This window comes from Aspergillus ochraceoroseus (genome assembly GCF_002846915.1).
Source record: "Aspergillus ochraceoroseus IBT 24754 chromosome Unknown P175scaffold_6, whole genome shotgun sequence".
In the NCBI taxonomy this organism is placed as follows: domain Eukaryota; kingdom Fungi; phylum Ascomycota; class Eurotiomycetes; order Eurotiales; family Aspergillaceae; genus Aspergillus; species Aspergillus ochraceoroseus.
The window spans coordinates 692,384-718,944 of record NW_024468481.1 but is presented as its reverse complement, the minus strand read 5'-3'; the positions used below and the strand labels follow the sequence as shown (position 1 = coordinate 718,944).

Below are 26,561 nucleotides of genomic sequence, written 5' to 3'. Positions count from 1 at the left end.
TGAGTTCAAGGTTTGCAAAGGGCCCAAGCGATTTTGTCCCGAGAATCGAGCTACTCCGGACTATTGGGAGCCTCTGGTACCGTGGCTGACTTGGGGATTGGAGGTTGTTCCCGAATGTGGCCCGACTGCGGTTGGACAGCGGGTCCTGTACTAGGCGGAGCAGTACTGAGCGCCTCGTATTGCACAGAGGCTACGGCATGAGTGGTGCGTATCTTAGAGAACAGTGGGGGCTAGTTTTTGATTACAATGAAGAACCAAGTGCTTGTTTTGGCGTGGTTGCGCAAATTTTGTTGTCGTATCAAGGGGCCAGATGTGATTTGACGAAATAGACGAACAAATGGCTGTGGATTCCAGAGCCAGCAAGTAATTAGCAATCTTCTTCCCTTGACTCCAAACATTTGGGCTGGGAAACGATTCTTATCTTGTTTGATATCCCTGCACAAACAGGAAGTTCAGTCCTGACAACTAGTTAGTGGGTGTGCTGCCTGTGATAACCGCCTTACCTCCCTTACTCCGCTCCAAAATCCTATTCTTTGGATGGTGCAACCAGTCCGCAGGAGGGAGATATTTTGACTGCGAGAGAGATTGGAATCCATCTTGATTCGTTTCTCCCAAACGTGACTTTTGTAGCGCTTGCATTTTGCAGCGTCTCTGTGTTTCCCTTGATCGTCATTGTGGAAGACAGCAGCAGGTTATCCCCTGCAATATGCTGTTAAGTCTATTGGTCTTTCTGTTTCTCTGCAATTGAGCTTTTGAGCCTACACCAGAAGCTGTCAAAAGCTATCAAAATGGGGCTTGGCATATTGGATGCCAAACAGCATCCAGTTCCCGGTGAGCTCCTTTTGGACAACGACGTCAAGGCTAAATGTTCCTCACTCTGGTACTAATCTGGGATAATCTTAACTAGGAACCATCGATATCCTCGAGAAAGAACGCTCAGGGGATCAACCAGTTCTCCACTCACACCTGAAGTATGACCGCACAGGATCGATACCTTTACTTCTCGTCCCACAGCCGACTGATGACCCAAATGATCCGTTGGTAAGCTGAGAACTCTGTACAGCTACCCAGGCTTCTGTGCATTAGCCTTGCTAACCAGGCTATTCACTATAGAACTGGCCGTTATGGAAACGCGATCTAACCCTCTTCGCACTCTCTTTCGTTGCGGTTCTTTGCGCTACAACAACCTCGCTCATGGCAGCTAGTACAGTGGCCTACTCCAGATACTACGAGAAGAGCTTTAAAGATATAGCGCTGCTTACTGGATATCATTTGTGCGGAGTGGGAGTTGCAGGTATTCTTATTGTCCCGACGGCACGAGTCTGGGGAAAACGCCACCTCTTTCTTCTCGGACATATCTTGATGATTATTAGCTGTGCTTGGGCTGGGGGCAGTGGCCACAACTACAATAGCCTCTTGTGGGCTCGCATATTCCAAGGTGTTGCTTTGGCACCGTTTGAAGCTTTGGTCAATGCGGTTGTTGGTGACCTGTACTTTGTGCATGTAGGTACTACGTTTCATATTTGAGGGTCAAAAACTAATAGATATTAGGAACGAGGGAAAAGAATGGCCCTCTCTAATGTCGCCTTATTCGGTGCTGCCTTCCTCACGCCAGTTGCAGCAGGTAAAATGACCAAGACGATTGGATGGCAGTGGACTTTTTATTTTGTTGCAATTTTTGCGGCGGCTGCTTTGCCTCTTACTATTTTCCTGGTTCCAGAAACAGCCTTCAAGCGCCCTGATAGCCTCGACACTGATTTCGAGTTCCCTGATGACCAAGAAAGGAGCACACTAGGATCTCGATCACAGTTAGATAGGCCCGTGCGACCTGAAGGAAAGGATAGCATGGAAGAACCGAAGACGGCTGCTACCACGGAAGGGGAGTCCCCGACAGAATCCCCCCGAGAAGACATGTTGAGACAAACGAGGGCTTCGGCCAAATTTTCGTTCATTCAAACGCTGCAGCCTTTCAATGGGCGAAAAACAGACGAGCCATGGTGGAAACTTGTCCTGCGGCCGTTCCCACTCTTCCTTCATCCCGCAGTTCTCTGGGTAAGGCTATATCCATAGCATACCGAAAGGGTTTTAGACCTGACTGTTATAGGCATGCTTAATCCAAGGAGTTATTATCGGATGGACCGTCTTCATCGGCGTTACCCTAGCCGCGATTTTCATGAGCTATCCACTGTGGTTCGACGAGGAACAGACCGGGTACCTGTATACGGGTGCATTTATCGGAGCCATGATTGGGCTGGTTCTCTCAGGTCTGCTTTCCGATTCTATCAATCGCTTCATGATCAAACTCAACAAGGGGAGATACGAGCCCGAGTTCCGAATTCTCCTGGTTGTCTTCCAGCTTGTCTTCTGCGGAATCGGCATGTACGGCTTTGGTATAACGGGTAACGATGTTCAACGCTACCGCTGGCTTCTTCCCGAGGTATTTTTTGTTTTCATTATCATAGGGATGGTCATGGGTGCAGTAGCTAGTGCGTTATACATCGTTGATGCGCATCGTAAGCAACCCCCCCCCCTCCCCCCGGGTCTCTTTCTTACCTTCAAGGTATTGTTACTAATTTGTGGCAGGAAATATGGTTATTGAGGCTTTCACATGCATGCTCATATTTAAGAACATGTTCAGCTTCATCTTATGCTTTTACACCTATGACTGGCTGGTGAAACATGGCATCAAAGGGCCGTTCATGGCTATCTCCAGCATCCAGGTGGGAGTCTGTGCGTTAAGCCTCCCGATGTGTAAGTGACTCTTTGAGCTGAGGCAGAAATGATAATCTCATACTGATAGAGGCTGAATAGATGTTTTTGGCAAATGGAACCGGTCTTTCTTCTCCCGGTATGATATTCTGAAGATTCTAGGACTGTGGTAAAATTGGATCCAGTACCTTGGCGGCAGACATGATATGATATATATACAAATCCAGGAACTTTTAATAAACGTTGTATTTTTATTTTTTTACTTTTAGACTCCGACTATATCCAAAGTTTGGCGCATGATTCTGCAGGTGGTGGTGGTGGTGGTACTAGGAATGTACTACCTATGTATAGGCTGAAGGAGTGGTCTAGAACCCACAGATCTCGACTCGAATCAGTTGCATATATTCCGATCGTACCTGTTTCACACAGCACAATCTGACATATCATATTATATTACTAACTAACTATATTCCATTTAGTTTAATATATCAGGATTAAGAAATGGAGATTAAAACCCATGAACAAAACCAATCTCTAATCAGTGACGGAAACGGTCAGCAGCAGCTGGAATGCCGCCAATTTGGCCCTGAATGCAAGAATCACCATCTACCCCCTTATTAGCTGAGAAAAAGCACTCTGGTGCAACCTCTTGACAATTTCTTCCACCTTGAGATCTTCCATGACGTCGGTGACTTGGGTTCTAAAAGGTATCCTTCCACAGCCGCTGACTGTAGTATCCGCGGATCGCCTCTTTGCAACTCACTACAACTCACTACAACTCACTACGTCACTGACGACACTCTACCCTCGATTTGACTTCCGGACAACCCATCCATCCAGAGTTTCTCAGTGCTGGCCCCCTCTTTACTTCTCTGATCCCATCATTGCTATTCTTATTCTCTCTCTCTCTCTCTCTCTTCTTCTTTCTCTCTTTCTCTTGGGAATGCCGGTCTACGCTGCGACGTCTCTTTATCTTCATCACGCGGTAGACATTATCTTATCATGGCAACAGTCGAGCAACAGCCTGCAGTTGAGCAGCGCATCCCGCGCTCCCGGTCCGCCCGGCTAGCAGATCAAGGTGAGGAATCCCTATTGCAAAGCTGGTGCTTTATTCCATCAAAATATTATATTCAAGGGGCTAATGGGAGTTTTTACGACAGCTGCGACAGCCGCGCTCTACGTGACCCATCCGGAGCGGAGTCTATCCCTACGCGAACCTGCAACTGCGGAACCTAGTTTGGAAAGTGAGTATACTTCCCATTTGAATGTTCTGCACAGTTTAGTTGGAGATTAGTAGAGAAGTGCAGATTGGGTGAGATACTAATACCTTGGCCGATAGCCCTGAAAGAGACAGGATCTCGACCTGGATTTAGCCATGCATCGGCACTTGCTGCGCTCGCGCATGCAAGGAAGCGGGAGCTTGGATCCAAACAGACTGCATCCGAAGTGCAGGCTGCTGAGGTACCAAGCTATGAAGGATACCAGGCTGCTATCTGTGCCCTCAGGGACTACAGAACCGCCACCGTTCCTCCCCCCGTTTCTACCTCTCCAAAGCAGGATATTGGTACAGGTCAGACGCTGGAAGCGCGTTCCGAGGTTTCCCAGAGGGCTAGGGCCGTATCCGCTGCCTCAGGAGCCTATTATGGTAGTAGAATGAGAGCGGATTCAGCGCCATCCCAAGTAGCACGTACTGGTCTGGGTGTTGCTGCGGGTGCAGGAGATCCCTTTGCAGATTTGGATAAGTATATGAACGCGAGCAGGATACAAAACATGGCCCAGGCCAACGCTAAACTCTATACTGCAACACCGCCTGTTCCGCTTGAGGTGAAAGAGCATCGACGGAAAAGCATCCTGGAAGCCGCCGCCATGTCAATGGCGCGGGATATGTATGGAACCATGGAAGCTAAAGAAGGGGGATCAGCTGGTATTGCTGCTGCCCAAAGAGGTCATGCGCGTGCTCGCTCTCAACGATCCGTACCGAAACCGGATGCTGCATTAGTACAGCAGGTTGTGAGCATCCAGGACATTGCACAGAAGCGCGCCGCAGAGAAAATCGCAAGCCTGGAGGACGAAACAGCTATTTACCGGGAATACTACGGTATTGAGCCTCAACCGACGCGGTCCACTTTGTCCACTCGCAAACGGCGGGGGTCCAACGAAACCGAAACATCCACGTTTGACATGGAACGGTCAAAGGAGATTCGAACTCAGATGTCGACTCTGCGATCCAAGCTCAACGCGGTAGATGAACAGAGGGAGAAAGACCGTGATAATTTGTTACAGGTTGCGAGAAAGAATGTCGACGCTGCTCTTAGGGATATGGAAATGCGCGTTTATGCTGAAACCGGCCGCGCTCCTCTCTCAATGCAAAAGGATCTGGAGGAGACAGCAATGTTGCGTGCGTTACAGGGCAAGAAGGAGATTGATGCACAGTATCCTATGACAGACAAAATTAATATTGGTTCCCAGAAATACGTGGACATGGATGATGTCGAGGCACTTGCACGCGCTCGACTCCAGCCTACTTTCAATGAAATCGCCGATCTCGCAGATGCGCAGAGAGCTAAAGATTTGGAAGACCGCCTTGATGAGGAACGGAGGCAGCGACTTGAGCAGACTGAACTCGAACGGGAAGCCGATATCAGGATGGAGGAGAAGCGACACAAAAGTCAGTACTTCCCTTTATATCACGAAGACTAAGAATCTAACCTGGAACAGTGTTCTTGAAGCAGGACATGAAGTCAAAAGAGGAGAAAGTTTGGCTTTGGCGAAGAAAGTCAAAGAAGGCACCGGCTTATGAGCCCGCATTTCCCAAAGATGTCAAGGGACACGAAGTTAACGGAGTGACAAGGCCTTCAGAGTCTGCAGCACAGGACGCCGGTCAGTACGAAACCGCCGAAGGTGACCATGTTGTGGCCTCTGGCGCTGTTCCTGAGGAACCTCAATTGGAGCCTGCCACGAGACAAGAATCGAAATTTAGGTCCTGGTTTAGTAAATTACGTCGTGGTAGTACCAATGAAGCCGAGGTTTCGAAGGAGGTCAACGGAACACACGCAGAAGAGGAAGGTGCACAAGAGGCCATTGCAGCCGACACTTCAGCAGCAGCAGCAGCAGCAGCTACTGCTGAAGGGGCTGCTGAAGAAGCTGGGGAGGATGAGCAAGCTGCTGTAGAAGAAGGAGTCCACGAAGCGAACGAACCCGAAGGTGTGCGCGAGCAAATTGCAACAACTGTTGGTGGGGTAGCCGGTGCCGCTGAGGGCAATCAGCGGGCAACAGCACTTCGGTCTCATCCTGTCAAATCAACCGAACCCTCCACGGCGCAGAATGGTTCCTCTGCTGAGGATAGTGAAAACAAGCTGGACGGAATGACCCCCAGTGAGTATTTGGCGACCCACCAAGATTCTAAGGACATAGTCGAACATAGCAGTGAGATGAAACAGAACCGCTTAAAAACGCACCTGAAAAAGATCGTTTCGCGGAGCCTACCAGAGGCTAAGTCCAGCGGGGTCATGGCCGACGGTGACGATGCGCAAGAAGCCACCGAAGCACCTGGGGAGGCCACCTATACCCACGAAATGCCTAGTTCTTCCCCGGACAGAGAAGCACTTCGTGAGAGTGCTATCGATCAAGGACTAGAGGCGCCTCCTGTGATTGAGGATACGATCTCAAAACGCCTGAGCAATGGTACTGGCCGCGAGTCGCGCTTTTCCGAGGACCTTTGAGGTTTGTATTTCTGGAATCTATTCAACCACAAATGCTTATGAATTTATTGATCTGGGTTGGGTATGTGGCTTAACGGCGCTTGGATGGATTGGGGTAGTGTTCACTCGTTTATAATGGAGGTTTTGGAGGGTTTTGGGAGGCGTTTGAAGGCTCTGGTATATATGGGAAACTGATGCTGGGTTGTTTTAATTTCTAATATTGTAGGTATCTGTGTCGGTTGTTTACTGCCGTAGTCTTGCCTAGTACATGGTGTATGTCGATTTGAAGTAAATGCTTGAATGAATCTGACCTGCATCTTTTCTTCTGGACTTCTATGATAGACCTACCGTCACCGTCCATATTTCTTATTTAACCGACGATGTCTGCTCTATCATGTGCCCCCACCGAAGCGTTTTTTCTTCGACTTCTCTTTTCAAATCAAAAAAGTCTCTACTCTTCAGAACACAACAACTGCGGGGTTAATTCGAGAGATTCAAGGCTTATTCTCTCAAATACATACATCCTTGTGTCCCGCTACCCTCATTTAACCGATATTGACTTCATCATTTCTCCCCTGGACTCTACCAACACTCCCTGATCTCCGGGTCGGGGAAGTCCTTATCCAATCGCACTCGAAGAGATCGGAGAAAATCCCAAAGGAATGTGGAGGAGGTCAAGACAAAGCCCTGAGAATGTGGAAAGAAAACATCCACCAATCCCTTTGCAGCGGACTATTACTGTCGCGAGAACCGAGGATGACACATGATGGTTCTTATTGACTTGATTTTCTCTGCAGAGAGGAGGGGAAACTGGAAAGAACCTTTGGATGGATGTGATCCTTGAACTGATAGCCTTGCTGCCGCTGCTTGGGAGGAGCCGCACCGAAAAATGAAGGCTTCGGATCTCCTTTGCTTGCTTTGGTTGGGGTGGACGATACCGTTTGTATCCGGGATTGATAATGGAAAGACAACTGATGTGACGTGGGATAAGTACAGCCTCTCCGTTAAGGGAGAAAGACTGTTTATTTACTCTGGGGAGTTTCAGTATCAGAGGCTTCCTGTTCCCGAGATGTGGCTGGATGTTTTCCAGAAGCTGCGAGCGAATGGGTTTAATGCTGTTTCGGGTATGCTCTCCTCCACAACTCGATAATCAAAGAGAGGGTGCTGCGCAAGTTTTGCTAATTGCTGTGCCAGTCTATTTCTTCTGGAGCTGGCACAGTGCTTCCGAAGGCGAGTACGATTTTACATCCGGGGCGCATGATATCCAGCGTCTGTTTGATTATGCCAAAGACGCTGGGCTTTATGTGATCGCTCGTGCTGGGCCATACTGTAATGCGGAAACCTCTGCTGGAGGGTATGCACTTTGGGCCGCGAACGGGCAGATGGGCAGCGAGAGAACCAGTGACGAGGCATACTATCGTCTTTGGAAACCCTGGGTCTTGGAAGTTGGGAAGATCATTGCTGCGAACCAAATCACGAATGGCGGCCCCGTAATTCTCAACCAGCATGAGAACGAGTACCAGGAGACTTCTTATAATTCCGGTGCAACGCAGGTGGTATACATGGAACAGATTGCAGAAGCCTTTGAAGAAGCTGGTATTCTGGTTCCAAGTACGCATAATGAAAAGGGGATGCGTTCTGTTAGTTGGTCGACGGATTACCATGATGTTGGGGGCGCCGTTAATGTCTACGGGTTGGATTCTTACCCTGGGGGACTGTCTTGCACGAACCCGAATACAGGGTTTAACCTTGTGCGTAATTACTACCAGTGGTTCCAGAACTACTCCTTCACACAGCCTGAGTTTCTTCCTGAGTTTGAGGGAGGATGGTTTCAACCCTGGGGGGGCTATGTTTACGATACCTGCCAGGCGGAGCTATCGCCAGAGTTTCCAGATGTCTACTATAAGAATAATGTAGGGTCTCGAGTGACACTACAAAGCATCTACATGGTGTTTGGCGGTACGAACTGGGGCCACAGTGCAGCTCCGGTGGTCTACACGTCTTATGACTACAGCGCTCCTCTCCGGGAGACACGCGAGGTCCGCGATAAACTGAAGCAAACGAAGCTTCTTGGACTGTTTACCCGGGTATCGAAAGATCTTCTGAAGACCTACATGGAGGGTAACGGTACTGGATATACTAGCGATGATAGCATTTTCACCTGGGCACTTCGAAACCCGGACACCAATGCTGGGTTCTTTGTTGTTGCGCATGAGAGCAGTCCCTCACGAGCTGTGACGAATTTTACCTTGACGGTGAACACTACTGCTGGTACGTTTCGTTCGCCGATATACTGTAGACTTGCTAACGTGTGCAGGCGAGCTCTCAATCCCTGATATCCAGCTAGCCGGTCGTCAGAGCAAGATCATTGTCACCGATTACACTGCCGGGAAGCAGACCTCGTTGCTCTACTCCTCCGCTGAAGTGTTAACGTATGCAACCCTCGACGTGGACGTTCTCGTCTTCTACTTGAACGTAGGCCAAAAGGGTGTTTTCGCATTTAGGGACGCACCGGCACACGTCAGTTTCAAGGAATACGGAAGCTCTAGACTGATTGCTTCAAAGACAAGCTACGGGACCCAATACTCATACGTCCAAACGGAAGGCGTCACAGTGGTGAAGTTTTCAAACGGTGTGCTGGCATATCTCCTCGACAAAGCATCTGCTTGGAATTTCTTTGCGCCTCCATTGACATCGAACCCGGACGTTGCGCCAGGCGAACAGGTCCTAGTTCAGGGCCCGTACCTGGTCCGCAGTGCCTCAATCCACGGAGATACTATCGAAGTCATAGGTGATAATGCCAACACCACGTCTCTTGAGTGCGCCTCTTCCCTTTTTTTACAACCCTAATAACTAACTGTTGCAACAGAGTGTACACGGGCAAGTCCCACGTGCAGAAAGTCAAATGGAACAACAAGCTTGTCAAGACCAAGAAAACGGCGTATGGCAGTTTGATTGGTACTGCCCCTGGCGTTGAAAACGCCAAAGTGTCTCTTCCCTCTCTCGGGCCCTGGAAAGCACAAGACACGCTTCCAGAAATCGATCCCGACTATGACGACACCAACTGGACCCAATGCAACAAGAGCACAACGGTTAACGGTCAACCCCCGCTCTCTCTTCCTGTGCTCTACTCCGGCGACTACGGCTACCACGCAGGAACCAAGCTGTACCGGGGACGATTCGACGGTAAAAATGCAACGGGCGTTAACGTGACGGTGCAAAACGGGATTGCGGCAGGATGGGCCGCATGGCTGAATGGGGAGTATATTGGAGGCGCACTAGGAGACCCTGGCCTAGCGTCCACGCAGGCAGTGCTCTCACTCAATCCCAGCTCTTTGCGGAGCCGTGATAATGTCCTCATGATTGTGACAGATTACACAGGCCACGACGAAGACAACGTAAAGCCCCACGGGGCACAGAACGCGCGCGGAGTCCTCGGGGCCACACTCGTAGGAGGGGGCGACTTTACTTCATGGCGCATCCAAGGCAACGCGGGCGGAGAGAAGAACATCGACCCTGTCCGCGGCCCTATGAACGAAGGTGGTCTCTACGGCGAGCGCATGGGCTGGCACCTCCCGGGCTACCGAGCTCCCACGACCGCATCGACCAGCAGTCCACTCGACGGAGTCCTCGGCGCCGAGGGACGCTTCTACACGACGACTTTCACGCTCGATCTAGATTCAGACCTGGACGTCCCTATTGGACTGCAGCTAGGTGCACCAGAGGGCACGCACGCTGTGGTCCAGATCTTCATGAACGGGTACCAATACGGACATTATCTCCCGCATATTGGGCCGCAGAGTCTGTTCCCGTTTCCTCCGGGGGTGATCAACCAGCAGGGCGAGAATACGCTGGCGATCAGTTTGTGGGCCTTGACGGATCAGGGGGCGCGCTTGGATCAGGTGGAGTTGACAGCGTATGCAAAGTATCGGAGCGGGTTTGAGTTTGGTCGAGATTGGAGCTATCTCCAGCCCAGGTGGGAAGATCGGAGCATGTATGCATAGCTTACTATCTTCATAACATAAGAGTAAGTTATCCCGGTGAGCACATGGCGTATCTAGGTACGGAGTAGTTACCCTAGCCTCTTAGTCTTACAGTTACACTAACTATGTATGTATACTAACTAGGGCAGGCAAGCGGCTTACATATTGATTCTCCACCGCCATTCCATTCCGCCACGCTGCTTAACGGCGCATTCATCCACGGTTCACATTTATCCTAAATTCATCTATCCAGTTTGCAATATATTCTTTATTATTACTACTACTACTATTATTACCGTGTTTTCCAATCGCGGGCGATATTCATACTGGATGTCTCGCTTTATACCCCCTCGCGAATCCAGCATCGATCTGGATTCCCCTGACCGCCCATTCGACAATATCATCAACTTCCGTGATGTTGGACGGACAATTAACAGGTTAATGGGAAGACCGTATGTTATTTATATATTTGGATGCATATGTTCTATGCTAATTGTGTCTAGGGTTTTGAAAGAGGGTGTGTTTTACAGGAGTGCAAGGGTACTAACACTCCCTCTCTCTCTTATATCTTTCTGTTTCATTCAACATATATTATTATTAAATATATATATCTGAATGATATCAAATCCATCTACAAATATATTATATATATATATATATATATATTACATGGATAGTGCGCTTGCTAATGATAAACGGTCATGAATATTACATTCCATACATATAGCTCGATGAAGCTTCAGAACGAGACAAACGCCGTCTCGTGAGCGAATACCACATCTCAACAATCATTGATCTTCGATCCGGGTATGTTTCTTATTATTTTATCTAGGAAGATGAAAAAAAAAAAAGCGTTGGACTAAGTCCATCAACAGAACAGAACACGACATGGCAACTGCTAAACGCAGCGCCTGTACACCCATACCACCACCAAAAGCACCCGCAGAAACAGAATCGGAGACAGGCACTGAAGAACCAAAATACATCCACCTCCCGTCTCTCCCAGGCGTCTCGCGCCACCTGATCAGTCTTACGGGTCGAGCACTCGAACGAGCCCTCGTATGGCGACTGGATTGGTGGAATTTCATGTACGCTCTCTCTCTCTCTCTCTCTCTTTCTCATCCCTTCCATCCTCTATTCATGAAAAGTATAACGTAAATACAATACAATACAATGCAATACACAAATCCAATACCAACAAATAACAACGAATAGAAAAGTCCTCTCATATCTAGCCTCCGGCAACCGTATAGATGCAATCACTCTAATCGGGAGAGAAGTGATGAATCCGCGCGGGCTAGTCGGGCTAGCCAAGGACACGTTGGACAATAGCACGGCGGAGATGAGAGAGGTGTTTGAGATCCTGGGGGGCGGGACTGCTGCATCTCTGTCTACTCGGGGAAACGAGAACGAGAACGAGACGAGAACCATCCCTGCCCCTGTTCTCGTCCACTGCACCCAAGGCAAAGACCGCACGGGACTAGTCGTTCTGCTGCTGCTGCTGCTTACGGGCGTCGTGGACGACGAGGCCATGGCGGCGGAGTATGTGCTTTCGGAGTCGGAGTTGGCTGTGGAGGGTGAGGAGCGCATGAAGGAGATCCGGGCGTTGGGGCTGGATGATGAGTTCGCGAGGTGTCCGGGGGTGTTTACGCGGGAGGTCGGGGCGTATTTGGATGAGCGGTATGGAGGCGTGCAGGGGTATTTGGGGGGGGTTCTTGGGGTTGATGTTGAGAGGTTGAGGGGGCATTTCGTTGTTGTTTAGTTTGTATGTATATCTCTGATACTTTACTTTACTACCTCGGGTCATTTCATCTCTCGTGTTACTGTGTTGGAGATACGAGAGAGAGAGAGAGAGAGAGAGAGAGAGAATATTATATAGTATAGTATAGTATAGTAATGTTTAATTAATCTAATAGCTTTCTCATGTTAACTACATATATATATGCTAAATCGGTATCATAGCCGAACGCCAGCCAGGTATCTAACCATGCGAACCATATTATAATCACAACATATCCAGAACGAAATTCTCAACAGTCAGCAAACCACCAAATCCGCTTAATTTACATCCGTTGTCCGCGGTAGAAACCAGGATCGGGGCCGGCCGAGTCCTGCATCACCGGCTCGTCGTAGACTACATCGTGCTGCGGCGGAGAAACGACCGCTGAATGGAAAGCTTCCAAGTATTTCTCGCCTTGGGGGACATGGTGCCGCGTGCGCACAGAGGGCAACAAGTCGATCACGAAGGAGAGCACGTAGAAGGTAAAAACCAGCGCAATCACTATATTCGTTAGCGTACACTCCGCCCCCTCCACAAAACCAAGATCTGAAAACATACCCCATTCCAGAACGGCCGCGACGTTCTTACGGTATGGTTGGCGCCATCCGCAGACACCAAAGCCAATAGCCAGCGCGATCTCAACCACTATGAAGCAAGCTTTGATCGCAAAGCTGGCTAGGAGAATGCGGTGGTTCGCACGGTAGAAAATACCGATGCGGAGGTATTCGATGCAGATTAGAATAGCGCTGATCAAGTATCCGACACTGCCCTCGTCAGATCACATCACGGAATTCGTCGAAAAAAAAAAAAAAAAGGAACTCTCGACTCTTACATGAACATTACCAGAAACCCTCCGTGCAAATGTGGGTGTCGCAGGGTATCAAAAATCGACAATAAAATCAATCCCAGAGCCCCCGCGACAGAGAAAAAAATCGACGCAATCGCGCACGCTTTGTCAAATCTGCCTTTATTCGGGACCAGCTGACCCGAATGTCGAAGCCAGCGTTCGGCGATAAATGAGAGATCGAGGAAAACCACGGTAATCACGCTGCCGGTGATGAAGAGCGGTTTCAGGCCCTCCGCTCCAACATCGGAAATGTACCTGGGCTACCAATTAGCTTTGCTTTTGCTTTTGCTTTTGCTTTTGCTTTTGCTTTTGCTTTTGCTTTTGCTTTTTTGCCTTTCGCGGGGAAATAGTTGGCGGCACGACTTACGCGATTGTCTGTCCCTTTTTCATGCTCGCGTAGATTGGGCTCCCCTGGACACACCAGCTTCCTAGCATTGCGAGTAGCATGGCTGGTCCGGTACGATTAGTTGGGCTTGTCACTTGATTCCAGGGTAGTAGATGGATATATCCGTACCTATCCACATGCCTGCTGATATCAGGGGGAAAACCCAGAAGGAGATGATCCACATCTTGTGTTTGTATTTCTTGTATATTCCAGTCTGCGGTGCCTTTGCCGCTACGGGTCTTCCGGACGTACAGAAAGAGACAAGACATAAAATATACCCAAGGAAGAAAAAGCACACAGCGTAGTAACTGTCGGATATTAGATAATCCTAGTAGCTCAATTTGTAGAACATGTCGGGATACAACCCCGGAACGGATTAACCCTCCTATGATGAAGGCTAGGACAGACAACCCACGATGCTATTCACAAAAGCATTTCCATCTTCCTCAGATAATCGAAAGAAAAGGGACAAATTATATAAGAAGAATAATAAGACATGATTTATTCATGTTCATCGTGAATTAAATAATTAAAGAACCAGTCTACCAGTAAACTCCACTACGCTTTTGTTCCGATGCCAAAAGTCACAAGAGACACAAAAGAGGTTCAAGTCAAACCATAAAACAATTCCCATCCTAAAAGAGGCAAGACAAATAAATATATCAAGATATCCAGAAGGAGCACAAGCTGGGGGGACTCATCATCGACTGCTGCGTTGGCGGCTTCCTCGACTGGTTGCCGCCCGGGTTGGCGTGCTCGGCACTTTATGCTCAGCTACTTCTACAACATGGACCACATCGCCACTATTGGTAGGACTGCCCTTTTTGCTCCCCTCCCCCCTACTGGGAGGAGGTTCTGGCGTTGCAGACCCACGGTCCCGTATAGAAGGAGCCCGGGATGCCTGCAGGCTAGGCGGCTGGCGCTCATCGAAGACTGACGGAAAGTTTGAGACGTACGGCGATTGTCCTGGCCGAACGGGAGATCCGCGTGTTGGATCTATGGGACTATTCGTGGGATGAGAGACCTGCTCGTGCGACAATGGCGCTTGGTACGAAGGCATCTGCTGATAATCCTCTGGGTACGGACGCGAATATCCAGGCGGAACAAAAAAGGGAGGTGGTCGGTTTAATGCCCCTGCGTGGTGACGCTCTGGCGTAAAAGGAGGTTGTAAAGGAGCGCGAAGCATTGTGGTTGTTGGTGACTGCGAGCTTTTGGAGTTTTGATTTCCAATGGACGAGCCTGTTGCTCTCGCCCAGGTACCGTAAGCGCTGCCAGTGTCCGACAGGGGATATGGCGGAGCGGGCGCATTAGGTGACATGCTAGCCACTGTCCGTCGAACACTCGTTGTCCCTGTCATTCCATTGGCATTTCCCATCGTCTTTGAATGTCGAGGGGATACGTTCTTGCGTTCCGTTTCCCTCATGCCATTCGACTGTAATCGCTTGCGCTCCAGCGCCTCTAGCTCCCGTTTTGATAACCGTACGTTCTTCTGCCCATCAAACTGCGCGCGTCGAATTCGTTCCAAGGCCTTATCGACCAGCCACTCTTCCTTGTCCTTCATGGCCAACTGAATCGCGTAGGCCACTGTATTGTCCGTGTCTTCGTACATGTCGTAATCCATGCCATCCACGCCATTCACCGGCGCCAGCGCATTAGCATGTCCATCTTGTTCCGCCACAAATCGCCGCCACCCATTCCCTCCGTCCATGTGTAGGCTAGCTAATTGCCTTGCATATAAGGTGCGATCATCCCTCGAACCAAATTGATCCCCCGCGTCACTTTCAATCTCCTCAACCCGCGGGTCACTATCTACCCACGGGCCCCCTCGTCTCCTGGCTTGTCTCCCCAATTGTGCCCCTGGTGGTCTTCCCCATCGGGGCATACCGTTCGGAGCTCGCGGCCGACCACCTAGACCGCCTCCTCGGAAAAAGCATTCTCGATTGGTTTATCCAGAAAAGCGGCATGGCCAAAGACGGTCACACCAGTGGCTCCGATCAGCCAGAGCACCGTAGTAAAGGGGGAGGCTAGGAAGCCCAGAGGAATGGTGACAATCATCAAGCCAGTGTAGAGCTGGGAGGTGTTGAAGCGAGCGACACCCAGGTCCAGATCCCGACCCCCCAGTTTTCCAATCCCGTACAGACCCCCCGTGACAAAGATGATAACAAAGAGCAGCAGCCAGTTGGTCAGCAGGCTGTAGATGCTGAGCATCACGAAGATCACGGCATAGTTGCTCGAGAAATAGGACAGATTGTAGTTGACTCGGCTCTGGACCTCACCGAAATTGGCAGGCTTAGAGATGCGCTTCAAGTCCAAGAATTCGGAAACCGGGCGAAGGTTGGCAAAGCGGGTTCCCAGGGGTTGGGAGCGAATGCTGTTGAAGCGGTCACCGAATCGCGAGGTGATGGCATCAATGGGGATCTTGATGGAGGCCATGGCGATAGGAGAGTAAAAGGAGCGAGGCAGATATTCCAAGGAATGAAGGACACCGTGATCCAAGAATCGATGGATTAGTAAAGAATGAGTGAGAAGAGAATTCTAGAGAGGTTGGTGGTTCTTAAGGCGAAGAGGAAAAAGGGGGTGCCTAGCCTCGAAGATGAGGATTGAAATCGTTGACCTGGCAGGAACGGGTTTGTTAGCGAGCCTATTTTTGGGCGGTCTCGTGGCTGTATCGGTATTATTGGTTGTTGCTGAATTGACTAGGCAGCCAGCCACCACCACAACCTCACGGAATGAGGAGGGTTGTCTAAGGAGAATCTGGAGGATCGATGGGATTAAAAGAGAGAAATGAAGATCAAGAAAGATGTCGAGTGCCTGGTTGCAATTTTTGGATAGGCGCTGAGTGTGTGTCTGATGTAACAGTGGATGGAATCGCTGAGTGCGGAAGTAGAGTCGGAGGCCAGCCAGATGGATTAGGGAATCGCCAACAATGAGAAGAATGAAGAGATCCTTTCTCCTCTTGTCGTCCCCATCTTGATCTAGACTGGGGATGCGAACCAGGTGTATAGTGTAAATAAAGTCCAGTAACAGCTCGAGGAACCACTCCAATTTAAATCCTGTTAACACTCCCCCCTCATCATTATTGAATCCGTTTTATTATAACCCCGAAAGTCAATCATTATTAATTCTATACTCGTCTCACTCTACCTCAGAATACCCTCATTCTCCTCTATTGGTCCACGTCAAGTTCTGAGGAGTGGAGTGGATTGCATGGGATTAGGTATCATTACAGTACATCCAATATCGTATTGATGTGTCAATCAATACGTACAAACAGGTTGACGCTGTATCCGCCATCCACTCAGCAATCCGGGTTCCCTTCGTCAAGAGGCATACTCTTCTGAATAGAGTCAAGTCCGGATGTGCATCACTATGAACCCTGTCAGTACGGAGTATTTGCATCTCTTATGGATGCTGTCACCACGATGCAATGCAAGATGTCAGCAAGGTTGAGGGGTAAGTCTTCCATACAAGATTGGGGTGATCCCTCGATCCAGCTTGATATGCATTAGTTGCGGATGTTGCCTGCTCCTCTGTTATTGGCAAGAGCCTGAGGCAATGGCCGCCTCATCTTTAAGGAAACAACAACTATGCCATTTGGAAACCCCGCCGCCAGCATCAAGGTTTCGATTCATTGAGACGTCTCGGACTGGTATCCTCAACTCAATTCGAGAGTCCCGAGCTTTTTAGTTTGGATTGGCCTTTGCTCTGCGAATGGGGTTGGAAAACACTTTCGTTGCCTTCTTGATGGCTGCTAGTCCCAGTCAGAGTATTGGATTGGATAAGGTATCAGGAAGGGTTTTATCTGTATTCTGCGGGATACTTCGTTAGCTAACCAAATATCACCCGAAAAGCTGCAGTTCATTGTAGTAAGAAAGTCTTAGTGAATCAATTTCGACTAATTGCTTCCCTTGGTCAAGAGGAAGTCAATAGGGAGAGCTCGGTTTGGTATTGTCGCACTTTCAAACCCTCACCGCCTTCCCAGAAGATGACAGATCATAATATTGCCCCGGAAATCTGCTTAACTGGCAGGAAATATTATATCGCGGAGAGCAGAATTACCTACACTCCAACAGCTGTGGTGACAATCATGGAATCACGGTCCTGAAACGATTCTCTCGCCTATTCTGACTACATCGCCTTTCGTTACCAACAATTCACTTCCCCCCTCTCTTCTCGAGTTTATCCTGCGTTTAGGGGCTTGGGCTGCTCGCTCCTCTAGAGCCCTCGCCAGCTATTCCTCACGATGAAGCCAACTGTGTTCCGCCTCTTTTTGTTTGCGGTACTTCTCGTTCTTGTTGCGGCCTGGACGAAAGAGGGTCAGTCCCCCTACCTAGCAGATATAGATTACAAAAACTGACTCAATTGCCCTAGATTATGAAATCTTCCGTCTCAATGATGAGATCATCGCCCATGAAGGCGCAAACGTGACCTTTTACGGTATGCTCCCCCCTTAATCTTTTTCCACTCAGATATCTAACCTTCTCAACTCCCTAGACTTCCTCGAAGTCAAGCCCAGCGCCAGCCAAGACGATCTAAATAAGGCATACCGCAAGAGATCCCGCCTCCTGCACCCAGACAAAGTCAAGCGTGCCTTCATTGCCAACGCCTCCAAGGACAAAAGCAAATCCAAATCCAATCAGCCAGGAGTCCACGTCAACCGCGGGCCCTCCAAGCGCGAAATTGACACTGCCATCAAGGAAGCCCACGAGCGTTCCCAGCGTCTCAACACCGTTGCCAATATCCTCCGCGGACCTGCCCGCGAGCGCTACGACCATTTCCTGAAAAACGGGTTCCCCAAATGGAAAGGCACTGGCTATTACTACTCGCGCTTTCGCCCGGGGCTGGGAAGTGTCCTCGTAGGACTGTTTTTGGTTTTCGGAGGTGGCGCGCATTACGCGGCTCTTATTCTAGGGTGGAAGCGTCAGCGGGATTTTGTGGATCGGTATGTTCGTCAAGCGAGACGTGCGGCTTGGGGCGATGAGTTAGGCATTCGCGGGATTTCTCCCACTATGGGTTCTGCCGATGTTTCTGCTCCCCCTCCTCCTCCTCCCGCCGCTGGTGCGGAGGCCGGCGAAACCACGGCTGTTCCTATGAACCGTCGCCAGAAGCGAATGATGGAGAGGGAAACCCGCAAGGAGGGCAAGAAGGGTAATAGCGGCCGAACCAGCCCCCGGAACACAGGCACATCCACTCCCACCACTCCCACCACTCCCACCAGTGAATCTGTCGCGCCCACCGGGGAACGGAAGCGGGTCATTGCAGAAAACGGCAAAGTGCTGATTGTGGATTCGGTCGGCAACGTGTTTCTGGAGGGAGAGACCGAAGACGGTGAGAAACAGGAGTTTTTGCTCGACGTGGAGGAAATCCATCGTCCGACTTTCCGTGATACGATGGTTTTCAAGCTCCCCGGTTGGATCTATCGCAAGACGGTTGGTCAGATCCTGGGGTCCTCTGCCGTTGCCGAGAACGAACCTTCCGAGGAGGAGCAGGTGGATGCTGTTGTGGCGGAAGAAATAAGCAGCTCTGCGGTCGCCTCCGGAGGTTCATCTAGAAGACGAGGAAAGCGTTCGCAAAGATCCTGAGCATACTTTATTATTATTGTTGTTGTTGTTGTTGTTGTTGGGTGGGTGGGGGCTGTTAGGTCGTCTAGCTGCAAAACAATCGCTTATACATAGAAGGGCTAGTTAACTAACTTTGATGGGTTGGAGATGTATAGAAATGCTTGATCTGTTTTCCAAGCAATATAATCAAAAAGTATCTTGAACCTGTGAATTGAACCTATAACTACTAGAAATCGATGTCAATAAATTGCAACTGCATTATCAAATCCAGAAGAAAAAAAAAGAAAAAAAAAAAGGGGGGGCTAGGAGTGAAGTTTCTCCAGCGATTCAGAGAATACCTAATAAATAGGTAAGGAATGTAAGGGTACAAACCCAGCCCTAACATATGAAATGCAACTGGCCTCCCATCTTTTTTGACGATTCTAAGCAGAACAGAAAAAAAAAAAAAAAAAAGAAAAGCGAATGGCCCAAAAGAAGATAAGATAGGATATTAAAAAAAGAAACAAAAACAAAAAAAAAAACATCGTCATCGTCCTTTCATGATCATGACCGTCATTAAGTGTCGACATCCGCCATCTGTGTGAGAGAAATATACCTACTACACTACTTAACTTGTACGCTTGCCACTTCAGTCTGGTCTAGTCTAGTCTAGTCTAGAAGACTTTTATAGGGTTACATGAACATCTTCGCGATGTTCATCAGTCCCTTGATATTCCCAGCCATGCCTTCCTGGCCAGCAGACCTCGCAGACGACGCAGCACTACCACCGAAGATATGTTTGGGGAGGTGGATTCCAATCATGGCGAAGAGCTTGTAGAGTACGCCGCTGGTGATGAGAGGGAGAACCACCAGCATGAGAACCTTGAATGGGTGGCGCCGAGCGTAGCTGGAAATATCACGGAACAAACGCCTGATATAGCGAATGACGCGCTGGATGAAGCCAGAACGAGGACGAGCACGTCGCGACGAGGACGCAGAAGAAAACACAGAGGGGCTTGATCGGCCAGTGCGACTGCCGCTGAAGCTGAAGATTGAGGGCGCAGAGTGCCGACTATGGTGGGTTGAATAGCCAGAGGTTGAGCGTCGAGAGGGAGAACGTTTCCGGACGTGAGAGGACTCCGATGTGGAGGAGCGGCTGTTGAACCAGACCATTTTTTTTTTCTTCTTCTTCTTTTTTTTTTTCTGGAATTGAATTGAATTGAATTGAGTGAAGGGATGGTAGTGGAAGACTGGAACGATAAATTAGATGGGTAATATGGTTCGCCGGGAGGTTGGTTGGATTTGTCTACTCCGTACCTAGGTATGTTTGAGCTGATCGGTGCGCACAAATGATCGAATTTTTCTTCTTGAATTGGCGTAATTTCTTTCTTTCCTTTCTTTCTAGTTGAGGTCTCGACCGTGCAAATGGTAGGTATGTCTCGTCTCGTATATTTTGCCCCTCTAACGCAGCAATGCTTCTCAAGCAATCAGAAAGCAGTTGCGGAGTCTTTGACTGCACAACAGCACACTTAGACTATGTGCTGCATTGGCTGTCCCCACCGCTATTCTCCTGGACCCAGTCTGGCTGAAAAGATGTATAGGAGATACTTACGAGTCCTGTACTCTGTATACTCTGCTCCGAAAACAGTGGGGAACGAGGAATCAAGCGTCAATTCTCAACTGGTGTGGACAGTTCGATAAATGACTGTTTTGAAGGAGGTTGAAGAAGGGATAATCTGACCGACCCTCTGAGGAAGAAACTAGAGGGGCCCCCCCCCATCACAGGTGAAACCGAGCAGCTGCTAATCTGCAGCAAAGTCGGTGGCTGGCATTAGTTTGGTTTATTCTTCTTGGTGATTGGTGGTGAGGCTCAGGGAGAGACATGAAGGCCTCAGGCAACTGTATGTCTTCCAGGACTCCTGGATCAGGGACCTCTCTTAGGCTCTCTATTCTATACCTACTAGGGTAGATATCCAGTAGCTGTAAAATTGAGGCTAGCTATAATTATCAAATTAAAAGACTTCTGGATTCTTGGGTTCTGGCAGCTTTTAACAGGATCCAACAGTCTGGAAACCCAGCACGTCATGCCGTCCCGACACCAATTCGACCAAATTCAGGCCCAACCATTCGTTTGCTTCCCCTCCTGCACTTACCTAGGTACAAACGACAACTCTCTCTTGACTTCTCTCTATATATTATTATTATTATTATTGTATATATATAAACCCCCAGTTGGAGGTCTAGACTATTACTTTGTACATTCCGGTCTTTTATTCCAGTTCAGACTCTTCACCTCCCAACAAGATGCCAAGTTAGTTACATGACATTACAATTTACAGGGAATAGAGCTAACACCTACCTACCCACGAACAGAGCTACCAGATTATTGTGAGGATATTTCTACTATTGTATATATATTATACTTTTGCTAAGGAATATACTGACCATATCCCAGATAAAGTACTAGGAGTATCCTCCGACGCGACGCCGCGAGAAATCCGCATCGCATACAAGAGGTTAGTTAGCAGCACCTACCGCACGATAATTAACTAATTATCATGAATTAATCACATCCCTACGTAGAGAATCCCTGAAATCGCATCCCGACCGCGTACCCGAGGGCTCTCCAGAACGACCAGCCCGAACACGCAAGTTCCAGGAAATCAACGATGCCTACTACGTCCTCTCAGACGAAACCCGTCGCCAAGAATACGACTCCAGGCGCAGAGAAGAAAAAGAAGAAGGGCCCCGAGCCGATGGCGGATTTTCATGGTCGTCCTTTGGGTTCGGGTCCGCTGATCGCGAGGAACGGGCATCCGAGCAGTTCGGGTCGGTGTTCGAGGAGATGTTAAGAGAGGAAGGGCTCGCTGATGAGGCGAACACCGCACGACAGACGTCCCGGTTATGGTCGATTGTTGGTGGGATTAGTGGTGGGGCTCTTGGATTTATCGTGGCGAATGCTCCTGGTGCGTTGGCTGGGGCGGTTGCGGGGAATCGACTGGGCGCTGTTCGAGATGCAAGAGGGAAAAGTGTCTATGATGTTTTCTTGGAGCTTCCGGCTAATGACCGGGCAAGGTTACTCAGTGAGTTGGCGGCTAAAGTGTTTCAGCATACAATGGGGCGGTAGGGTGGATGGACGAGGATGAGGATTCTTACAATCTATAACCGTAGCGCAATCAATAGAACGATGTGTGAAGGGGATCAATCACCTTGCCATGTTTCCTGTAACAGCATACTATTAAAAAGCGCCAAACTTCTGTTTCCTATAAAGCCGAATATCTATGAAGGTGGTTGGTTTTGTCTTAACAATCAAGCTTCAAGTAGTTAACTACCATTCTCTGGACTAGCTAGCGGTTAGTCTCCCCGTGTGATACGGCATCATAAAACCAACAAGATATGCTACCTAGGTAACCAGAGCAGCTTGCCTCCCTCGTGGTGGTGATGACAGTGTATCGGGAGGCTAAGCTGGAAACGGTAAAACTAACTACAAGCCTGAATAGCTTATGGAGTATCCGTAGTATAACTAACTAACTATTATAAGATAGAGGGTTCCATGGTAGTTGTAAATTAATGATGGATTAGGACATGAGAATAACAATAGATACTGAAAGAAGAAGGAAATTAAAAATATTTCCAGAGTAAACAAGATCTTTCTTTGTTGAAGCTAAAATTTAGGTACTCTTCATAGTATGTTTGTAGCCCCACCACTGGTCGAGTTCCCCTCTCTCACCGCATGCGGTCAGGACACTTATTTCTTTACATGTACCTAGCTTGCCCCCCTTTTCCCCGATTTCAATTGACTTTGAATTCTCTTCGTCTGTACAAGCATTTGCTTTCGCCCAGACCAAAGCTCTACCTCGCTTACTTTGTTTTCCGTTACTTTTACATCAAGATCTAGCGCCATGGCTACCGTCGAAGGATTGTATCCCGCTCTGGAGAACCGTCCCTTGAAGGACACAATTTGTCTCTTCGATGTTGATAATACTTTGACACCAGCAAGGAGGGTACGTCACCCTGCATCATCGTCTTATTCTTGCATAGCCATACCTTGAAACAACTCCCATACTGACGGCTCTTGTTCACAATTACAGTCCGCCTCCCCAGAGATGCTCCAACTCCTCTCCGCATTACGCCAGAAGTGTGCCGTTGGATACGTTAGTCCTTTCATCCCCCCTTACGATGGATATTCAATCTTACCCATTGTCTAGGTGGGTGGCTCCGACTTTTCCAAGCAGCAAGAACAACTTGGTTCCGCGTCCGTGAACGTGACTTCGCTCTTTGACTTTTGCTTTGCTGAAAATGGTTTGACGGCGTACCGTTTGGGGAAGCCCCTTACCGGAAACAGCTTTATCCAATGGATTGGAGAGGAGAAATACCAGAAGTTGGTGAACTTCTGCCTCATCCATATTGCAAACCTGAATATCCCCAAGAAGCGCGGAACCTTCGTTGAGTTCCGTAATGGAATGATCAACGTCAGCCCAATTGGAAGGAACGCCAGTGTCGAGGAGAGGGATGAGTTCCAAGAGTATGTGTTGACCTTGTACTGCCCTGGTGTTCCAACTGCCCCGACGAGGCGAGAATATGAGCTCTGACGGCGGTTTTAGATACGACAAAGTACATAAGGTCAGGGAGACCCTTGTGAACGCCCTTAAGAAGGAATTCCCCGACTACGGTCTCACGTAAGTTGAAAGAACAGTTCTCTACCTCTGCCTGGCTAGGCATCGCTAACCTTCCAATCGTACAGCTACTCTATCGGTGGTCAAATCTCCTTTGATGTGTTCCCTACCGGCTGGGACAAGACATATTGCTTGAGACACGTTGAGGCTGAGAAGGGGATCTCTGGTGTCGAATATAAGAATATTTACTTCTTCGGAGACAAGGCTTTCCCCGGAGGCAACGATTGGGAAATCTACGACGACTCCAGGACAATCGGCCATGCGGTTAAGGACCCCGAGGATACCATGCAGAAGCTCAAGGAAATTTTCCAGCTATAGATTGGCAAAGCAGATCTCAAAAATGACTGTTAGGCATATACGACATTATAATAATAATTTGATGTTGGAAACGACGAAAGATCTAGTCATCTATTCATGTGACCATATTTACTCTATGTTCTGGAAACTCGACAAAGATATGCGCATCTTTCACCAATTTTCTTCCTCCTCATCCTTGAAAGAAGAGTATGTAGTACTGCTTGGGCTTTTTTTTGAGTATTAGCCGTGCTGCATGCATCCATCTCAGGGATCCATGGATGTATTGATGCTGCTCAGGCGAATCAAGTCACAATGATTGTGCTTAGTCATCATAAAACTCCATGTCCCTTAACTCACTATCAAACGGTCAAACGGAAGGATCCGGGCATCCACCTCTCAATCAACCTTCTTCTTGTAGTATCATTCATTTCTTTCATCTCCCGCATTCTCCATGTATCGTCGGCTATAACAACTGTGATAATGGCACCTCAAAAATCTGTCACCGAAGTTCCGCGTTCCATCCTTCCTCGCCTGACGTGGAACGGCTCCTCTACTCGAACCAGCCTCTCAGCTTCTCACTCTACCCCTCTTTCAACAGGGCAGCGACAAAAGCAACAGCGGACACAAATTCGGAAGACTTGGCCATGGCAGCCACAAACACCGCTGCTGTCAGCCCACTGCTCTGCGGCGTTTTCTACATCATCCCCAGATACTAGCATATCGCCCTCGATTGCACGACGCTTTCCCCGCTCAGCGATTAACGCCACTAACAGTCAAACCACGAAGCCTCTGAGTAACCCAGTCCGCTATAACGGTGTTTATGTGGCTACATTCCAGCCCGCTCGCCGCGCCTTTCACGCTTCTACCCCGCGCCAGCGAGACCATCATTTTGATACATTGAAGTTTGTTCAGCGACTGAAGAACGAGGGATTTAGTGAGGAGCAGGCCGTCGCGATGATGAGGGTTCTCAATGATGTTATTCAAGAGTCGATTCAGAATCTTACTCGGACAATGGTTTTGAGGGAAGGTTAGTAGCCACGTTTTATTTGGAATACTCGTGTTAGCCTATTTTAGCATGGCGTGTTTTGATGGTTCTTATTGCTCACTGTTGTCTAGATACTGAGAGATCTACTTATACTCAGAAAGTGGATTTTGCGAAACTCCGCTCGGAACTCCTCAATACCGACTCCACAGAGGCACAGCTCACCCGCTCATCGCATGAGAAGATTGCTGCCGACCTTGCGAAACTCAACTCGCGCCTTCGAGATGAAATTGGGCGCACCCAAGCGTCCGTCCGTTTAGACCTTAACCTCGAGAAGGGCCGCATTCGGGAAGAAGCAAACAGCCAGGAAATGCGCATCAAAGAGACCGAAACAAGAATCGAGCAAGAAGTTGCAGGACTGAGGGAGCGTGTGGAGGCCGTCAAGTTCTCCACCTTGCAGTGGCTAATGTAGGACTGGAACTATATCTTCCGCTCTGTTAATTCCAGACTGTGCTAACAAATGAATTAGGGGTGTTTGCACTGGTACTGCCGCTCTGATTCTTGGTGCCTGGCGTCTTCTGATGTAAGTTACTATCGCGAGCGGGGCCTAGACACCTCGAGTTGCAAGTCGATGATAAACGAGCTGGTCGGTTCGAGATCAAGCTCTTGTACCATAACTTATCCCCTTCATTGGCCATGTTTATGCAGAAGCCATCCGTCTCTCTTTATTCACCTTTCCTTTTTATTCTCTTGTATGCGGACAACCGCGGCGCTTTGGGAGCGAATATTGCATGCATGCCTTTTGTGTGGAATACTTACTGGTTCGAACGGGGAACCGACAATATGATTAAACCAAAACTTTCATGATATCAAACTCGAACTACTCCAAAGGCACTATACTATCTAAACGAGGTCAGGGAGGGGCTAGGAGACTACGTATACTCATTTAGTCACAAAAATCTCTCCCCTCTTCCTCACCACTAGCGCGCTCACACCGTACATAATAATGCTTGGATCTTCTTGGCTTCTCGATATTGTGACGAGAGGCTAGCGTAGGGCTTATCACTCAGTATACTAGGATACCTCTCGAACATTTGGCTTGAAAAAGTAGTCTCCAGTGTGTTGATAGCCTATTCCTCTATTTTTTTTTTTATGCCTGGCTGATGAGTTCACAAAAGAAATAGAGGAATAGGAAGCCCTACCCGTACCCGTGGTGGTTAACTTAGGTACTTCTAGGTACCCCAGGAATTCTCAGGCAGGCACGCGGCTTTCTTCAGTGACACCAGAAGCTCCTGCCCCTGCAGATTAGGGGGAATACGCATGTCAAAACAACACATTACTACTACCCATCTTATCTCGACGCTTAGCGATGGCTATTGATCCAGGCTCTTTGTCGATACTACACCACCGATTGGCCCAAGCTGTCCCCTCTAGTGATACACCACATACTACCCCAACTAGTGGGAAAATCGCAACTCCAGGATGGATTCTACTGCTCCTAGCGTCTGGGGTCTCTGCAACATGGACATGGGTCTACGTGAAATCTTGCTTAAGGCGATCGGGTTTCCGGTTGGGTTTTAACCACGAATCCTATCGCGACATCCCCCTGGCCCGTCTTGAAAAGGGTAAAATCCCATGGGTTTGGTATTATAAGGAGGTCA

At 48.8% G+C, this 26,561-nt stretch overlaps 11 protein-coding genes across 11 annotated transcripts; 7 read left to right on the top strand and 4 right to left on the bottom strand.

Moving 5' to 3' along the window:
- Positions 1–306: 306 nt before the first annotated feature.
- On the top strand, positions 307–3,199 carry P175DRAFT_0502765 (putative MFS transporter). Its single transcript, XM_040897463.1, has 7 exons — positions 307–831; positions 908–1,041; positions 1,114–1,503; positions 1,552–2,052; positions 2,105–2,513; positions 2,584–2,751; positions 2,812–3,199. The coding sequence occupies exons 1-7, from the start codon at positions 789–791 to the stop codon at positions 2,880–2,882; spliced, it is 1,716 nt and encodes a 571-aa protein (XP_040750636.1). The 5' UTR covers positions 307–788; the 3' UTR covers positions 2,883–3,199.
- Positions 3,200–3,256: 57 nt separating this feature from the next.
- Positions 3,257–6,704, top strand: P175DRAFT_0461810 (uncharacterized protein). The gene is made up of 4 exons (XM_040894776.1): positions 3,257–3,787; positions 3,870–3,953; positions 4,049–5,377; positions 5,428–6,704. Exons 1-4 carry the CDS (start codon positions 3,712–3,714, stop codon positions 6,429–6,431), a joined length of 2,493 nt encoding a protein of 830 aa, XP_040750635.1. The 5' UTR covers positions 3,257–3,711; the 3' UTR covers positions 6,432–6,704.
- A 595-nt stretch (positions 6,705–7,299) lies between these two features.
- P175DRAFT_0510530 (glycoside hydrolase family 35 protein) lies at positions 7,300–10,414 on the top strand (the record flags this gene model as incomplete). The annotated part of the gene is made up of 4 exons (XM_040898517.1): positions 7,300–7,534; positions 7,605–8,681; positions 8,728–9,229; positions 9,280–10,414. 4 exons carry the CDS (start codon positions 7,300–7,302, stop codon positions 10,412–10,414), a joined length of 2,949 nt encoding a protein of 982 aa, XP_040750634.1.
- Positions 10,415–10,723: 309 nt separating this feature from the next.
- ptyA (putative tyrosine/serine protein phosphatase) lies at positions 10,724–12,155 on the top strand (the record flags this gene model as incomplete). The annotated part of the gene is made up of 5 exons (XM_040894083.1): positions 10,724–10,845; positions 10,897–10,933; positions 11,121–11,200; positions 11,269–11,481; positions 11,609–12,155. The coding sequence occupies 5 exons, from the start codon at positions 10,724–10,726 to the stop codon at positions 12,153–12,155; spliced, it is 999 nt and encodes a 332-aa protein (XP_040750633.1).
- A 123-nt stretch (positions 12,156–12,278) lies between these two features.
- P175DRAFT_0502759 (Frag1/DRAM/Sfk1 family protein) lies at positions 12,279–13,616 on the bottom strand. The gene is made up of 5 exons (XM_040897462.1): positions 13,535–13,616; positions 13,388–13,469; positions 13,006–13,275; positions 12,732–12,937; positions 12,279–12,674 (listed from the first exon to the last, which is right to left on the bottom strand). The coding sequence occupies exons 1-5, from the start codon at positions 13,587–13,589 to the stop codon at positions 12,457–12,459; spliced, it is 831 nt and encodes a 276-aa protein (XP_040750632.1). The 5' UTR covers positions 13,590–13,616; the 3' UTR covers positions 12,279–12,456.
- Positions 13,617–14,105: 489 nt separating this feature from the next.
- On the bottom strand, positions 14,106–15,287 carry P175DRAFT_0533667 (uncharacterized protein; the record flags this gene model as incomplete). The annotated part of the gene is made up of 1 exon (XM_040900077.1): positions 14,106–15,287. The coding sequence occupies one exon, from the start codon at positions 15,285–15,287 to the stop codon at positions 14,106–14,108; it is 1,182 nt and encodes a 393-aa protein (XP_040750631.1).
- Positions 15,288–15,313: 26 nt separating this feature from the next.
- P175DRAFT_0441832 (putative COPII vesicles protein Yip3) lies at positions 15,314–15,838 on the bottom strand (the record flags this gene model as incomplete). Its single annotated transcript, XM_040894091.1, has 1 exon — positions 15,314–15,838. The coding sequence occupies one exon, from the start codon at positions 15,836–15,838 to the stop codon at positions 15,314–15,316; it is 525 nt and encodes a 174-aa protein (XP_040750630.1).
- Positions 15,839–17,453: 1,615 nt separating this feature from the next.
- On the top strand, positions 17,454–19,185 carry P175DRAFT_0524833 (putative endoplasmic reticulum DnaJ domain protein Erj5). The gene is made up of 3 exons (XM_040899392.1): positions 17,454–17,721; positions 17,777–17,842; positions 17,900–19,185. Exons 1-3 carry the CDS (start codon positions 17,649–17,651, stop codon positions 18,985–18,987), a joined length of 1,227 nt encoding a protein of 408 aa, XP_040750629.1. The 5' UTR covers positions 17,454–17,648; the 3' UTR covers positions 18,988–19,185.
- A 453-nt stretch (positions 19,186–19,638) lies between these two features.
- P175DRAFT_0510522 (uncharacterized protein) lies at positions 19,639–20,118 on the bottom strand (the record flags this gene model as incomplete). Its single annotated transcript, XM_040898516.1, has 1 exon — positions 19,639–20,118. One exon carries the CDS (start codon positions 20,116–20,118, stop codon positions 19,639–19,641), a length of 480 nt encoding a protein of 159 aa, XP_040750628.1.
- Positions 20,119–21,393: 1,275 nt separating this feature from the next.
- Positions 21,394–23,939, top strand: sec53 (phosphomannomutase SEC53; the record flags this gene model as incomplete). Its single annotated transcript, XM_040894075.1, has 7 exons — positions 21,394–21,461; positions 21,529–22,068; positions 22,844–22,949; positions 23,037–23,099; positions 23,154–23,470; positions 23,550–23,624; positions 23,690–23,939. Coding segments are annotated over 7 exons (1,419 nt in total), but the record flags the coding sequence as incomplete, so codon positions are not given.
- Positions 23,940–24,398: 459 nt separating this feature from the next.
- On the top strand, positions 24,399–25,487 carry P175DRAFT_0440732 (CCDC90 family protein; the record flags this gene model as incomplete). Its single annotated transcript, XM_040894035.1, has 3 exons — positions 24,399–24,945; positions 25,035–25,368; positions 25,430–25,487. The coding sequence occupies 3 exons, from the start codon at positions 24,399–24,401 to the stop codon at positions 25,485–25,487; spliced, it is 939 nt and encodes a 312-aa protein (XP_040750626.1).
- Between the last annotated feature and the right edge of the window lie 1,074 nt (positions 25,488–26,561).